This window comes from Salmo salar, chromosome 07, assembly GCF_965601325.2.
Source record: "Salmo salar chromosome 07, fSalSal1, whole genome shotgun sequence".
NCBI classification, from domain to species: Eukaryota; Metazoa; Chordata; class Actinopteri; order Salmoniformes; family Salmonidae; genus Salmo; species Salmo salar.
In genome coordinates this window covers 53,642,240-53,656,013 of record NC_138297.1, presented here as the reverse complement: position 1 = coordinate 53,656,013, position 13,774 = coordinate 53,642,240, and the positions used below count along the sequence as shown (strand labels likewise).

At 39.8% G+C, this 13,774-nt stretch overlaps 1 protein-coding gene and 1 long non-coding RNA gene across 2 annotated transcripts; both read left to right on the top strand.

Annotated features, from left to right (window-relative positions):
• The first annotated feature begins 4,505 nt into the window (after positions 1-4,505).
• nmes1 (Normal mucosa of esophagus-specific gene 1 protein) lies at positions 4,506-7,706 on the top strand. The gene is given in 4 exon segments (NM_001146483.1): positions 4,506-4,654; positions 4,959-5,047; positions 5,281-5,341; positions 6,722-7,706. Coding segments are annotated over 4 exon segments (273 nt in total). The 5' UTR covers positions 4,506-4,600; the 3' UTR covers positions 6,791-7,706.
• A 3,159-nt stretch (positions 7,707-10,865) lies between these two features.
• Positions 10,866-13,462, top strand: LOC106609490 (uncharacterized). Its single transcript, XR_006770662.2, has 3 exons — positions 10,866-11,026; positions 11,183-11,241; positions 11,988-13,462. It is a non-coding gene; the product is annotated as an uncharacterized LOC106609490 (long non-coding RNA).
• Positions 13,463-13,774: the final 312 nt, after the last annotated feature.

Sequence of the window (13,774 nt, the reverse complement as noted above, 5' to 3'; positions counted from 1 at the left end):
TAGCAATGTTCTTGTAAGTAAGCATTTCACTGTAAGGTGTGTGACAAATACAATATAGCTGTTGTATTCGGCGCATGTGACAAATACAATTTGATTTGATTTTAGCTGTATGAACTTACGGGCTTCCGAGTGGCGCAGCTGTCTAAGGCACTGCATCTCAGTGCTAGAGGCGTCACTACAGACCCTGGTTCGATTCCAGGCTGTATCACAACCGGCCGTGATTGGGAGTTCCATAGGGCAGCACCCTATTGGCCCAGTGTCGTCTGGGTTAGGGTTTGGCCGGGGTGGGCCATCATTGTAAATAAGAATTTGTTCTTAACTGACTTGCCTAGTTAAATAAAGGTTAAATAAAATAAATAAATAAATACAAATGTCCATCCCTAGTCGTCTTGCCACAGACCATATCATCCTCTCTATACCAAGGTATTTGTCTCTCTCTGGTGGTGATTACTGGTAAAAGTAAGCCCTATCAGAGCACTATAGGGACCTCAGAAAATATACTATAGTATTGTGCATCAAATAGACCAGTGGTTCTCAAATCTCTCCTCGGGAACCCCCAGCCATTCCATGTATTTTATCTATTCCAGAGCCAGCAAACCTGATTCAGCATGTCAACTAATCATCAAGTCCTTGACTAGTTGAATCAAGCAAGCTAGTTCAGAACTGTCACGTTCGTCGTATGGATTAGACCAAAACGCAGCGGGAATGTGTATACTCATCTTCTTTATTGTGAAGAAAACCAAAATAAACACTTAAACAAAAACAACGACGCGAAAACAGTCCTGTGAGGCACACAGCTACACTTGGAACAACTACTCACAAAAACCCATAGAAAAACACCCCTACTAAATAGGACATTCAATTAGAGGCAACGAGGAACAGCTGCCTCCAATTGAAGGTCAACCCAATAAACTAAACATAGAAATAGAAAAACTAGAACGAACATAGAAATATACTAACATAGAACATTAACCAAAAAACCCCGAAACACATAAAACAAACACCCCCTGCCACGTCCTGACCAAACTACAATAACAAATAACCTCTTTACTGGTCAGGACGTGACAAGAACGACAAAACATTTTTAACCGTCTAGGGGTCCCTGAGGAGAGGTTTAAGAAGCACTGAAATAGACAACAGAAGTACAAATTACCAAACATGATAACACAAATTAAAGTAACTACCTGAACGGACACACATTATACACAACCCAACACACACAAAAAAGCCTACACAACTTCTACTGTGATTGCTGATCAAACAGTCCAAAACAGAGCAACATCACAACATACAGCTAAATGTACTGCTTAAAACAACTCCAGCACATCACACAGCAGTGCATAGGCATGCTTATGCCACATCACATTATTAAGGCGTACACAGACTAACATTTAATTGACTGGTCTGCTGGCCGTGCATTACGCCAGGGATAGCCTATGCCACAAAGCTGGACAGATAATATTCTGAGATAATTGTATACTTCAGAGTTCGTACAGTGAGAGACACTTGAAATGTGCATGTACTGTAGGCTATACAGATGTAGGATCTTAATTTGATCACTCTTTTGATGCTGAGAATTTTCCTGTGCAATGCATATGAGCTTCGTGATTTACATAAATTACTGAGGTTATATTAACAGTTTCCCACTTTTTATGTAGCCTCATTTTGACCAGCTAATAACTTAACCACCAATCAAGCAACATTATGGACCAAACGTTCAAATCCTGTTGCTGCAGGATTATTTTGCTACGACAATACAGGTCAAATTAATATCCTACACCTGTAGGCCTACCTAACTCGACAATGAACAACCCATATTAAGGAGCCAGAAATGCAAGAGCTAAATCTTAACGTTTATCTATGTAAACTGACAAACTTACCGATCCTGCTATGTGCTAGAAAGGCCTGCCTTTGAAGTTACAGCAGGAGGCCCCGCTGGAGAGGGTTATCGAAAACTTCCAACGCCATTCATGCTTCATCCAACTGTATTTAAAAATATATATATATATTTAACCTTTATTTACGTAGTCAGTTAAGAACAAATTCTTATTTCAAATTATGGCCTACCACGGCCAAAACCTAACACGGGCGACGCTGGGCCAATTGTGCTCTGCCCTATGGGACTCCCAATCATGGCCAGTTGTGATACTGTCTGGAATCAAACCAGGGTCTGTAGTGATGTCTCTAGCACTGAGATGCAGTGCCTTAGACTGCTGCGCCACTCGGGAGCCCATGAAAACTCAATAAGGTTATGTTCCCCATTGACCAAATGAAATGGTGCATTCAAGGGAACTCGGAACTTGGACAAAACAAGCTCCGACTGGGAAACATTGTTTTGAACGGTCATCCAACTCGGAATTACAATTTGGAAGCTTGGGCATCATCTAATGCCATGTTTAAGACAACATGGAACTCAAAAACTCAGACATTTTCAACTTGGAAACTTGTTGTAGAAAGATGAGGCCCAAGTTTCCCACTTGGGAAATTTCAGAATCAACCAATAGGAAGCTCCACGCAAATAACTTAATCCCAAACTACTTTCACTTAGAGTATCGTGTTCTCCAATAAGTGTTATTTATGGACTTTAATGTTCCCCCTTCCCTTTTTTCAGAGGTTCTGAGTTTCTGAATTGTCTTCAACGCAAAACTAAAGCACTGACTTCTCCGACCTGAAGATAAAATAAAATAAAATAAAATAAAAATGTATTGGTGGTACACATGGTTAGCAGATGTTAATGCGAGTGTAGCAAAATGCTTGTGCTTCTAGTTCCAACAGTGCAGTAATATCTAACAAGTAATCTAACAATTCCCAACAACTACCTAATACACACAAATCTAACAAGTAATCTAAGAATTCCCAAACAACTACCTAATACACACAAATCTAAATCTAATACACACAAATCTAATGCGAATATGTACATATAAGTATATGGATGAGCGATGGCCGAGCGGCATAGGCAAGGTGCAGTAGATGGTATAAAATACAGTATATACAGTTGAAGTCGGAAGTTTACATACACCTTAGCCAAATACATTTAAACTCAGTTTTTCTCAATTTAATCCTAATAAAAATTCCCTGTCTTAGGTCAGTTAGAATCACCACTTTATTTTAAGAATGTGAAATGTCAGAATAAAAGTAGAGATAATGATTTATTTCAGCTTTTATTTCTTTCATCACATTCCCAGTTGGTCAGAAGTTTACATACACTCAATTAGTATTTGGTAGCATTGCCTTTAAATTGTTAAAACTTGGGTCAAACGTTTTGGGTAGCCTTCCACAAATTTCCCACAATAAGTTGGGTGAATTTTGGCCCATTCCTCCTGACAGAGCTGGTGTAACTGAATCAGGTTTGTAGGCCTCCTTGCTTGCACACGCTTTTTCAGTTCTGCCCACAAATTTTCTATGGGATTGAGGTCAGGACTTTGTGATGGCCACTCCAATAGCTTGACTTTGTTGTCCTTAAGCCATTTTGCCACAACTTTGGAAGTATGCTTGGTGTCATTGTCCATTTGGAAGACCCATTTGCGACCAAGCTTTGACTTCCTGGCTGATGTCTTGAGATGTTGCTTCAATATATCCACATCATTTTCCATCCTCATGATGCCATCTATTTTGTGAAGTGCACCAGTCCCTCCTGCAGCAAAGCACCCCCACAACATGATGCTGCCACCCCCATGCTTCACGGTTGGGATGGTGTTCTTCGGCTTGCAAGCCTCCCCTTTTTTACTCCAAATGTAACGATGGTCATTATGGCCAAACAGTTTCTGTTTGGCCATAATGCACAGGAGGCTGGTGAGAGATGGAAGGCTCATAATAATGTCTGGAATGGAGTGTTATCAAACACATGTGAACCATGTGTTTGATACCATTCAATTCATTCTGTTCCAGCCATTACTATGACCCCGTCCTCCCCAATTATGGTTCCACCAGTCACCTTTGATTCCAATGTGATAATGATGGCAAATGCAAACAAAAAAATAGCACAAAAGTGATCCATTAAAAATGATAAATGAAATGATACATATATTCACATTCCAAACAAAACGGTAGATAAACACAGTTGAAACCTGTGTCTCTGCTTGGCATCTATCACAGTCTATTAGTATCTATTAGTATTAGTATCACTTTGCTGGTGCAACACAGGTAACTTACCAGGTATCACAATAAACAAATATAAGGTTTTTTACATTTATTTTATTTACATTCATACACAATTTTAGCACATTTTATTTTCTATCAAAGTGGCTATAACAAAATTTACTTCAAAGATTTCTCTGCTGTCTGAATGCTAAGAAAACGTGTACAAATAAATGCATGTCATTTTCACCTTGAATATTTAAAACCACAGGGGGGAGATGTGCTCAGACTTGATCATGTGCATCTGTCTATGTGCTTTACAACTCATATCGTGCTTTACAACTCATATCACCTCTGGTTGGCTAGGAGTCTACTTCAGACAGACGGTGCTCACAAGCACCTTGGAACTTTGGCAGTAACAGGTGAGACAGACAGCATCCATTGACCTGTTGCCTTATAGGATAGACCTACACAGATTAAGGATTTACTCTACAGAATAAGAATTGATACCGAATGGAATATGAAAAACAAAATGAAGTTTGGATTGATTCGGATTATGAGGAGGAGGAAACAGGTGAGTTTCTCTCTATTTCTTGTTTTGGATCAGTGTTGTCAATGGTTTCTGATAAAGGTTATTCTTTCCTCCTATCCTAGCTAGGTTATTCCCCTCAGGAGTTTAAAGGAAATTCCAAATAGAGAATTTAAGCTTTTCTTTACTATCAGGTTTATTTATTTATGGGAATTTCATTTCCCTTGCTTCCTGAATTTAAATACTGTATGAGGACCTTAATTCTCAAAAGGAGTTAAGAACAACCGTGTTATCTACTATAAGAAGTATAAGGCCCTCATCCTGACACCTACATGTTTCTCTCTCCCAGGTGATTCCTCTGATGGGCTGCATGGCATTGTCTACTGCTGGAGCCATCTTTGCCTCCCTCTACTTCCTATTTACAAAGAATGATGTCATGTGAGATTTGATGTATACTATTTAATATGGATTATATTTGTTTGTCTTGCTATTTGTTTTGTTTCTAGTAATGTGAACTAGAAGTACTAACCTGACTTATCTAAAGTGAATTTGCTTATCAGTCTCTGACAGGTCTGCCGGTTTTTTACTTTCTCATTTGATAAAAGACAAACCCTGGCATAGCAGGCAGGGATATATTCTGTTTTAATAATTTGTCTTCAACTTTCTTTCAGTTTAAATACAAGTAGAAACCCTGAACCCTGGGAGGGAGTGGACCCATCTAAACCACAGAAGGTGATTTATAACATTATAAGCACTATTTCTATGTCTATTTCTGTCATCTCTACGTTGGCATTGGCATCAGTAGCCATTTGTGTCAGTGGTTCCTTCTCTATTCTGCTTAGTCACACAAACAGAGCAGCATTGCCAAGTATAACTATAACTCACTCATCGTGGGCAGGATGTATCTATCCCATTTTAACTGTCATCTAAACGTCATTTAAACTGTAATCTAAACGTCTGTATTCATGGGTGATTCTCTGCATGGGCACCTATTGGTGAAGGAGGCAGGCGCCAGTAGTGTTACATGATGGGTGATTTATTGACTGTGGATGTAGCGAGAAGCTAGCAGTGTTGGGGAAGCTACTCTGAAAATAAAGTTTACCAAGCTACCAATTACTTCACACTGAAAGAAGTTAAGCTACTCTAAAGCGACCCCTGTGAAAAATATAGTTTACTTAACTAAAGTTGCGTTGAAAAAGTAGTTCACTATATGTAAATCTGAAAATTATAGGTAGGTAATTTAGCCTATTAAACACAAAAATGATGTTACAAGTGAGAATTAAGTAAGTCTTATTCTGAAAAGGAAAGGAAATGATTGCCTACCTCACCCATATTTAATTTTCTTTCTGCAAAAAAAGTAGTGTGTAGTTCCAGTAGTTAGCTACACCACTACATGGTAAAAAAGTATTGTGTAGTTCCAGTAGTTAGCTACACCACTACATGGTAAAAAAGTAGTGTGTAGTTCCAGTAGTTAGCTACACCACTACATGGTAAAAAAGTATTGTGTAGTTCCAGTAGTTAGCTACACCACTACATGGTAAAAAAGTATTGTGTAGTTCCAGTAGTTAGCTACACCACTACATGGTAAAAAAGTAGTGTAGTTCCAGTAGTTAGCTACACTGCTACATGGTAAAAAAGTAGTGTGTAGTTCCAGTAGTTAGCTACACCACTACATGGTAAAAAAGTAGTGTGTAGTTCCAGTAGTTAGCTACACTGCTACATGGTAAAAAAGTAGTGTGTAGTTCCAGTAGTTAGCTACACCGCTACATGGTAAAGAAGTAGTGTGTAGTTACAGTAGTCAGCTACACCACTACATGGTAAAACAGTTATTATCTACTTAATAAAAAAATCTAAATAGACAAACTACATGTAGTTCAGTGCTCCCCAACACTAGAAACTAACAGGGTTGGTATCAATTCCATTTCAATTCAGGAAACTGACATTCTAATCAAGCAATGAGGAAAAATGTCACTTTGCATTGTGAATTGACCAAATGTAAATGGAATTGACCCCAACCCTGGTGAGTATTTGTAGTAAAATGTGATCAGAAGTGGTGCTTGTTGTTGTAAGTGTTGCTGTTGTGTAAGTGACTGTGCTGTTCCTATTCTGAAGCTGGTCACTATCAACCAGAAGTGGAGGCCGATTGAAGAACTGGAACAGGTGAAGAGCATGACCAAGTGATCTGCTCTCTCTCTCTCTCTCTCTCTCTCTCTCTCTCTCTCCACCCACTCCCTTTCCCTTTCCCCTCCCCCTCCATCCTGATTGGGAGCCCACCAAGTTGCCTGCCTCCCCTTCCATCAGTCGAGCGGAATCATTTCTACACTGACCAGATTCTCTGATCCTGCAGTACATCTGTACTGCACTATAGCTGACTATAAGTGTGACCAAAGCTATTTGTTTGTGAAACATAATGTATGTGTGAGGGTGAAATAAGTTATTTCAATTGAAAATGAGCATTGCTCGTGTTATTAATGATTAATGAGGAGTGTGTGCCTGTGTGATCCAATCTAAAGCAATGGCTGTAAGATGACAATGCCACCATCAAAAAAATTGCTTTAAGAAAAGGTGGTCTTTCCAGCTAAATATATTGTACTATAGAAGTAATAATGCACTGATAGTTCCTTCAGAAAGTATTCATACCCCTTGACTTAAGCAACATTTTGTTGTGTTACTGCCTGAATTAAAAATGTAAATGAATAACTTCACCATGCCCAAACGGATATTCAATATCTGCTTTTTCATTTTTACCCATCTACCAATAGGTGTCCTTATTTGCGAGGCATTGGAAAACCTCCCTGGTCTTTGTGGTTGTATCTGTTTTTGAAATTCAGTGCTTGGGACCTTACAGATAATTGTATGTGTAGGGTACAGAAAATCATGTTAAACACTATTATTGCACACAGAGTGAGTCCATGCAACTTATTATGTGAATTGTTTAGCAAATGTCAGCTTTTTGTGTTTTATTAATTTGTAAAAATTTCATACAACAAAATTCCACTTTAAAATGATGGGGTATTGTGTGTAGGCCAGTGACAAAAAAATATATACATTTTAAATTCAAATTTGTATGACCTTCAACAACTAAACTTCAACAACTAAAAAAAGAATCGTCCTTTCACTATTCAACTGCGTTCATTTTCAGCAAATTTAACGTGTGTAAATATTTGTATGAACATAACAAGATTCAACAACTGAGACATAAACTGAACAAGTTCCACAGACATGTGACTAACAGAAATTGAACAATGTGTCCCTGAAAAAAGGGGGGGTCAAAATCAAAAGTAACAGTCAGTATCTGGTGTGGCCACCAGCTGCATTAAGTACTGCAGTGCATCTCCTCTTCATGGACTGCAGAAGATTTGCCAGTTCTTGCTGCGAGATGTTACCCCACTCTTCCACCAAGGCACCTGCAAGTTCCCGGACATTTCTGGGGGGAATGGCCCTGGCCCTAGCACTCACCCTCCGATCCAACAGGTCCCAGACGTGCTCAATGGGATTGAGATCCAGGCTCTTCGCTGGCCATGGCAGAACACTGACATTCCTGTCTTGCAGGAAATCACGCACAGAACGAGCAGTATGGCTGGTGGCATTGTCATGCTGGAGGGTCATGTCAGGATGAGCCTGCAGGAAGGGTACCACATGAGGGAGGACGATGTCTTTCCTGTAACACACAGTGTTGAGATTGCCTGCAATGACAACAAGCTCAGTCCGATGATGCTGTGACACACCGCTCCAGACCATGACGGACCCTGCACCTCCAAATCGATCACGCTCCAGAGTACAGGCCTCGGTGTAACGCTCATTCCTTCGACGATAAACGCGAATCCGACCATCATCCCTGGTGAGACAAAACCGTGACTCGTCAGTGAAGAGCACTTTTTGCCAGTCCTGTCTGGTCCAGCGACGGTGGGTTTGTGCCCACAGGCGACATTGTTGCCGGTGATGTCTGGTGAGGACCTGCCTTACAACAGGCCTACAAGCCCTCAGTCCAGCCTCTCTCAGCCTATTGCGGACAGTCTGAGCAATGATGGAGGGATTGTTTGTTCCTGGTGTAACTCGGGCAGTTGTTGTTGCCATCCTGTACCTGTCCTGCAGGTGTGATGTTCGGATGTACGATCCTGGGCAGGTGTTGTTATACGTGGTCTGCCACTGCGAGGACGATCAACTGTCCGTACAGTCTCCCTGTAGTGCTGTCTTAAGCGTCTCACAGTACGCACATTGCAATTTATTGCCCTGGTCACATCTGCAGTCCTCGTGCCTCCTTGCAGCATGCCTAAGGCACGTTCACGCAGATGAGCAGGGACCCAGGGCATCTTTCTTTTGGTGTTTTTCAGAGTGAGTAGAAAGGCCTCTTTAGTGTCCTAAGTTTTCATAACTGTGCCCTTAATTGCCTACCGTCTGTAAGCAGTTAGTGTCTTAACGACCGTTCCACAGGTGCATGTTCATTAATTGTTTATGGTTCATTGAACAAGCATGGGAAACAGTGTTAAAACCCTTTACAATGAAGATCTGTGAAATTTTTTGGATTTTTACGAATTATCTTTGAAAGACAGGGGCCTGAAAAAGGGATGTTTCTTTTTTTGCTGAGTTTATATTGGTAATGCAAAAGCAAAGTGCACTATCTAAAATCTAAATGTGTTTATCCAACTTTCTTGGCTTTCTCATAGTGTGTGTGTGTGTAACGGCGCCATGATTGGGATAGCCTGAACTCAGGGCCCGATAGAATATCAAGGCAAATCACAGTAACTTCAGTGAAAACATGGTGGAACAAAGCCAGAGTGCACTTAGTAACTTCATTTACTGCTATTTGCCTTGGTTTTTACTTGGATTTTGTAGTTACAGCAAATTTGACACAAGATAAACCAATACTACAAAGCCTGATTTCAGTTTTAACTCAATTTTTTGACCAAATGTGTAGTTACTGCTCTTTTCAATTGTATTGTTTTTTTGTCCATTGTGTATTTCCGTTTGCGGAATGTTTAGATAAAGCCTGGAATAAAATAAAAAGGGATACCTAGGATTAAATTGTACAAATATTTAGCTTCTATATGTGGTAAATGACACGTGTGTACAGTATATAGATTGTGTATAGGCTTGTCTCCCATATGAACCTTCTCTTTGTGCCAGAGTGGGTTCAAATGCCTTCTGGTTCTTTTGTTCTGTATTTATTTATCTGTATATGTTATGTTATGTATGTATGTATGTATGTATGTATGTATGTATGTATGTATGTATGTATGTATGTATGTATGTATGTATGTATGTATGTATGTATGTATGTATGTATGTATGTAGCCAGGCAAAAGTTTGGACACACCTACTCATTCAAGGGTTTTCTTTATTTTTCTATTTTCTACATTGTAGAATAATAATGAAGACATCAACACTATGAAATAACACATGTGGAATCATGTAGTAATCAAAAAAGTGTTAAACAAATCAAAATATATTTTAGATTTTAGATTCTTCAAAGTAGCAACCCTTTCCCTTGATGAGAAATTTGCACACTCTTGGCATTCTCTCAACCAGCTTCACCTGGAATGCTTTTCCAACAGTCTTGAAGGAGTTCCCACATATGCTGAGCACTTGGCTGCTTTTCCTTCACTCTGCGGTCCAACTTAATTGGTTTGAGGTCGGGTGATTGTGGATAAAAAGGGGCCTTTTATTGTCCCAAGCACAATGTGCACCTGTGTAATGATCATGCTAGTTTAATCAGTTTCTTGATATGCCACACCTGTCAGGTGGATGGATTATCTTAGCAAAGAAGAAATGTTCACAAACAGGAATGTAAACAAATTTGTGCACAAAGTTTGAGATAAATAACCTTTTTGTGCATATAGAACATTTCTGGGATTTTTTATTTCAGCTCATGAAACATGGGACCAACACTTTACATGTTACGTTTATATTTTTGTTCAGTGTAGTTGAAAACGATGTGTTTGCTTGGTGTCTGTCAATGACTGACTGCACCATATTCATTTGCTGGGCCAATACAGGTAACCACCAGGTGTCACAAGAAACAAAATAGAAAAGTTTTCTAAACATATTTATTTTCCCTAAATAATAGTCTCTTTACATTCCATCAATTTAAACACATTTTATTTTCTATCAAAATGGTTCTAACAATTATATTTACTTGAAAGAGTTCTCTGCTTTCGAGACGCTCAGAAAACGTGCAACAGAAGTGCACTTGGCATTTTCACCTTGAACATTTGAAACCACAGGAGGGCGATGCGCTCACACTCACAGAGGAAAGTTGATCAACCGCCGGCTCAATTGAAACACTGTGAAGGATTTCGATAGCGAATATGTCTACGTGCTTTACAAGTCGTATCACCTCTGGTCGGATAGTAGCCTACTTCAATAGATGATCAGGATGCTCTGCTCACAAGGACCTTGGGACTCTGGCAGCAGCAGGTGAGACGGACAGCATCTACTGTATAGTCCTGTTGCCTTATAGGATGGACCTACACAGGTTAAAGATTTGCTAGACAGAATAATACTTTTTACCAAATTAATATTCGACTCAATCATTTAAAACAATCCTATGTGTTTTCTTTTAAATACCTGAAGGGAATTTGAAAATAAAAATCTAATATGGATTTATTCAGATGCTGAGGAAGAGGAAAGAGGTGAGTTTCTCTCTATTTCTTGTTTTGGATCAGTGTTTCTATGGTTTCTGATGAAGGTTATTCATTCTTCCTATCCTAGCAAGGTTATTCCCTTCAAGAGTTTAAATTAAATTCCATTTCCCTTGCTTCCTGAATTAAAATATGTAGACCCTAATTCTCAGATGGAGTTAAGACCAACCATGCTATCCATGTATAAGGGTATAAGGTCCTTATCCTGACAGCTACATGTTTCTTTCTCCCGGCTGATCCTCTGATCGGCTTCATGGCATTGGCTGCTATAGGAGTCACCTGTGCCTCCCTCTACTTCCTATTTACAAAGAATGATGTCATGTGAGATTTGATGTATTTTATCATGTATTTGCTGTACATTTTTAGGGCTGATTTCCTAGACCCAAATAAACCTAGTACTGTACAAAAGCATTTTTGTGGAGATTCTCAATTTATAATTTTTAGTCCAGGGTAAGATTTAATCTGGGTCTAGGGAATCCACATTTCTTCTTATTGCATGCACATTATATTTCCTTGTGTGGCTATTTCATTGTGTTTCTAGTAATGGGTACGATTAGAAACTTGAAGTACTAACCTGGTATGATCTAGCTTTAACTGTAGCCCCATGCTGATTTCCAAATGTGTTTATCAGTCTCTGACAGGCCTGCCCCTTTAACTTTATATGTTGATAAAGACAAACCCTGGCATAGCAGGCAGATATATATTCTGTTTGAATCATTTCTCTAACTTTCTTTCAGTTTAAATAAAAGCACAAACCCTGAACCCTGGGAGAGACTGGACCCATCTAAACCACAGAAGGGGATTGATAGCATTATAAACACTTTTTATGTCTGTCTATTTCTTACCTGTCTATGTTGGTATTGACATTTCTTGCTTTTTTTGGGGGCTTAATTAGTGTGCTGTGTATGCTTTACATTATAAACACTCTTCATATGCCTCGTTATTTCTGATAGAGGACCACTCTAAATTGATATTGATATTGGTATGGGTATTGAGACCACTCTGTGGTTAACGTTATGGGTATAGGTTGTGTGCCAACGCAGTGGTTCCTCCTCTATTCTGCTGAGTCACTCACACAACAGAGAAACGTTGCCAAGTAGGACTATAACTTACCATAAAGGGCTGGGCATCCATCGGGGGGCGGGACTCTCCTATTTCTACTGTCATCTAAAAGTCATTTAATCTGTTATCTAAACATCTGTATTCACAGTTGATTCTTTGCATGGGGACCTATTGATAAAGGAGGCAGATGCAGTAGTGATGATTTGATGCCCTGTGGGATTGATTGACTGTGGATGTAGTATGAAGCTAGCAGGGTTGGTGTCAATTCCATTTCAATTTTGTCAATTCAGGAAGTTGACTGAAACTGTAATTCTAATCAAGCAATGAGGAAAACTGGAACTTGAACTTTACTTTACTTTGTCAATTGACTAAATCTAAATGGAATTGACCCCAACGCTGGTGAGTATTTGTAGTAACATATGACCAGTAGTGTTATCGTTGGTGTTGTGCAGCTGGTCACTATCAACCAGAAATGGAAGCCCATTGAAGAGCTGGAGCTGGTGAAGAGTATGACCAAGTGATCTCTCTATCTCTCTATTTCTCTCCATTCTCTCCCCTTCCTCCCCCTCCATCCTGAATGAGAGCTGCCTCCCTGTCCTTCCCTGCACCCCCCTCCCAGTCTAGCAGAATCCATTCTGCACAGACTAAATTCTCTGATACTTAGTGTGCGGAAACGCTTCTCCTATGCTGGTGGGGTATCACTGTGCTCAATACTGTTCCCAGGACTGAGGATGTCCACAGCTGTAGTGTTACTTACATCGCCAGGCAGTAAAGAGTAAAATCTTTTGTCTGCACTGTAAACCAGCTGTCTGTCTGTCCCAGTGATGTAACTGCATTGTACTGCACTATAGCTGACTATAAATGTGACCAAAGCTGTTTGTTTGTGAAACAAACTGTATGTGTGTGTGAAATAATAATTATTGCAATAAAACATTACCATTGCTCGTGTTATTAATGAGGAGTGTCTACATGGAGTTAAGTACGTCCATTCTGGTGGTTGTTTTCAAAAGCTTGTGTCCCCAACTATCATCAAGGTAACTTTATCACAGCTCTGTCTGGCTTGTCTCTGTCCCCAGAAGTGTGTCTGTTGGAGACATTAACCTGTGTAATAAAAGCCCTTGTGCCAAACTGTCCATGAGGTGACATCATAGTTCTGTCTGGATTCTGTCTGTGTCTCAAGCTGTCAGTCTAGAATTAGTATTCACAAAACATTATTGGCCATGCATTGTCTTGACTGATGGAACAGTCCTAATGCACCAGACTGGGCTGCTTGGAGCCAATCCCTCTCTTAACATGATTACTGATTTCATTGAGGCAGAGGGAGAGCAGGATGGGGATAGAGTTACCCTCAGGACACTGTGTGTGTCTGTTGTGTCCGCGTGCATGCACCTTTGTGTTGCTCTCCTTGTGTTTGGCATTCAGAGACAGTCCTCTTACTGGTTGGTGGAGCAATAACACCTAC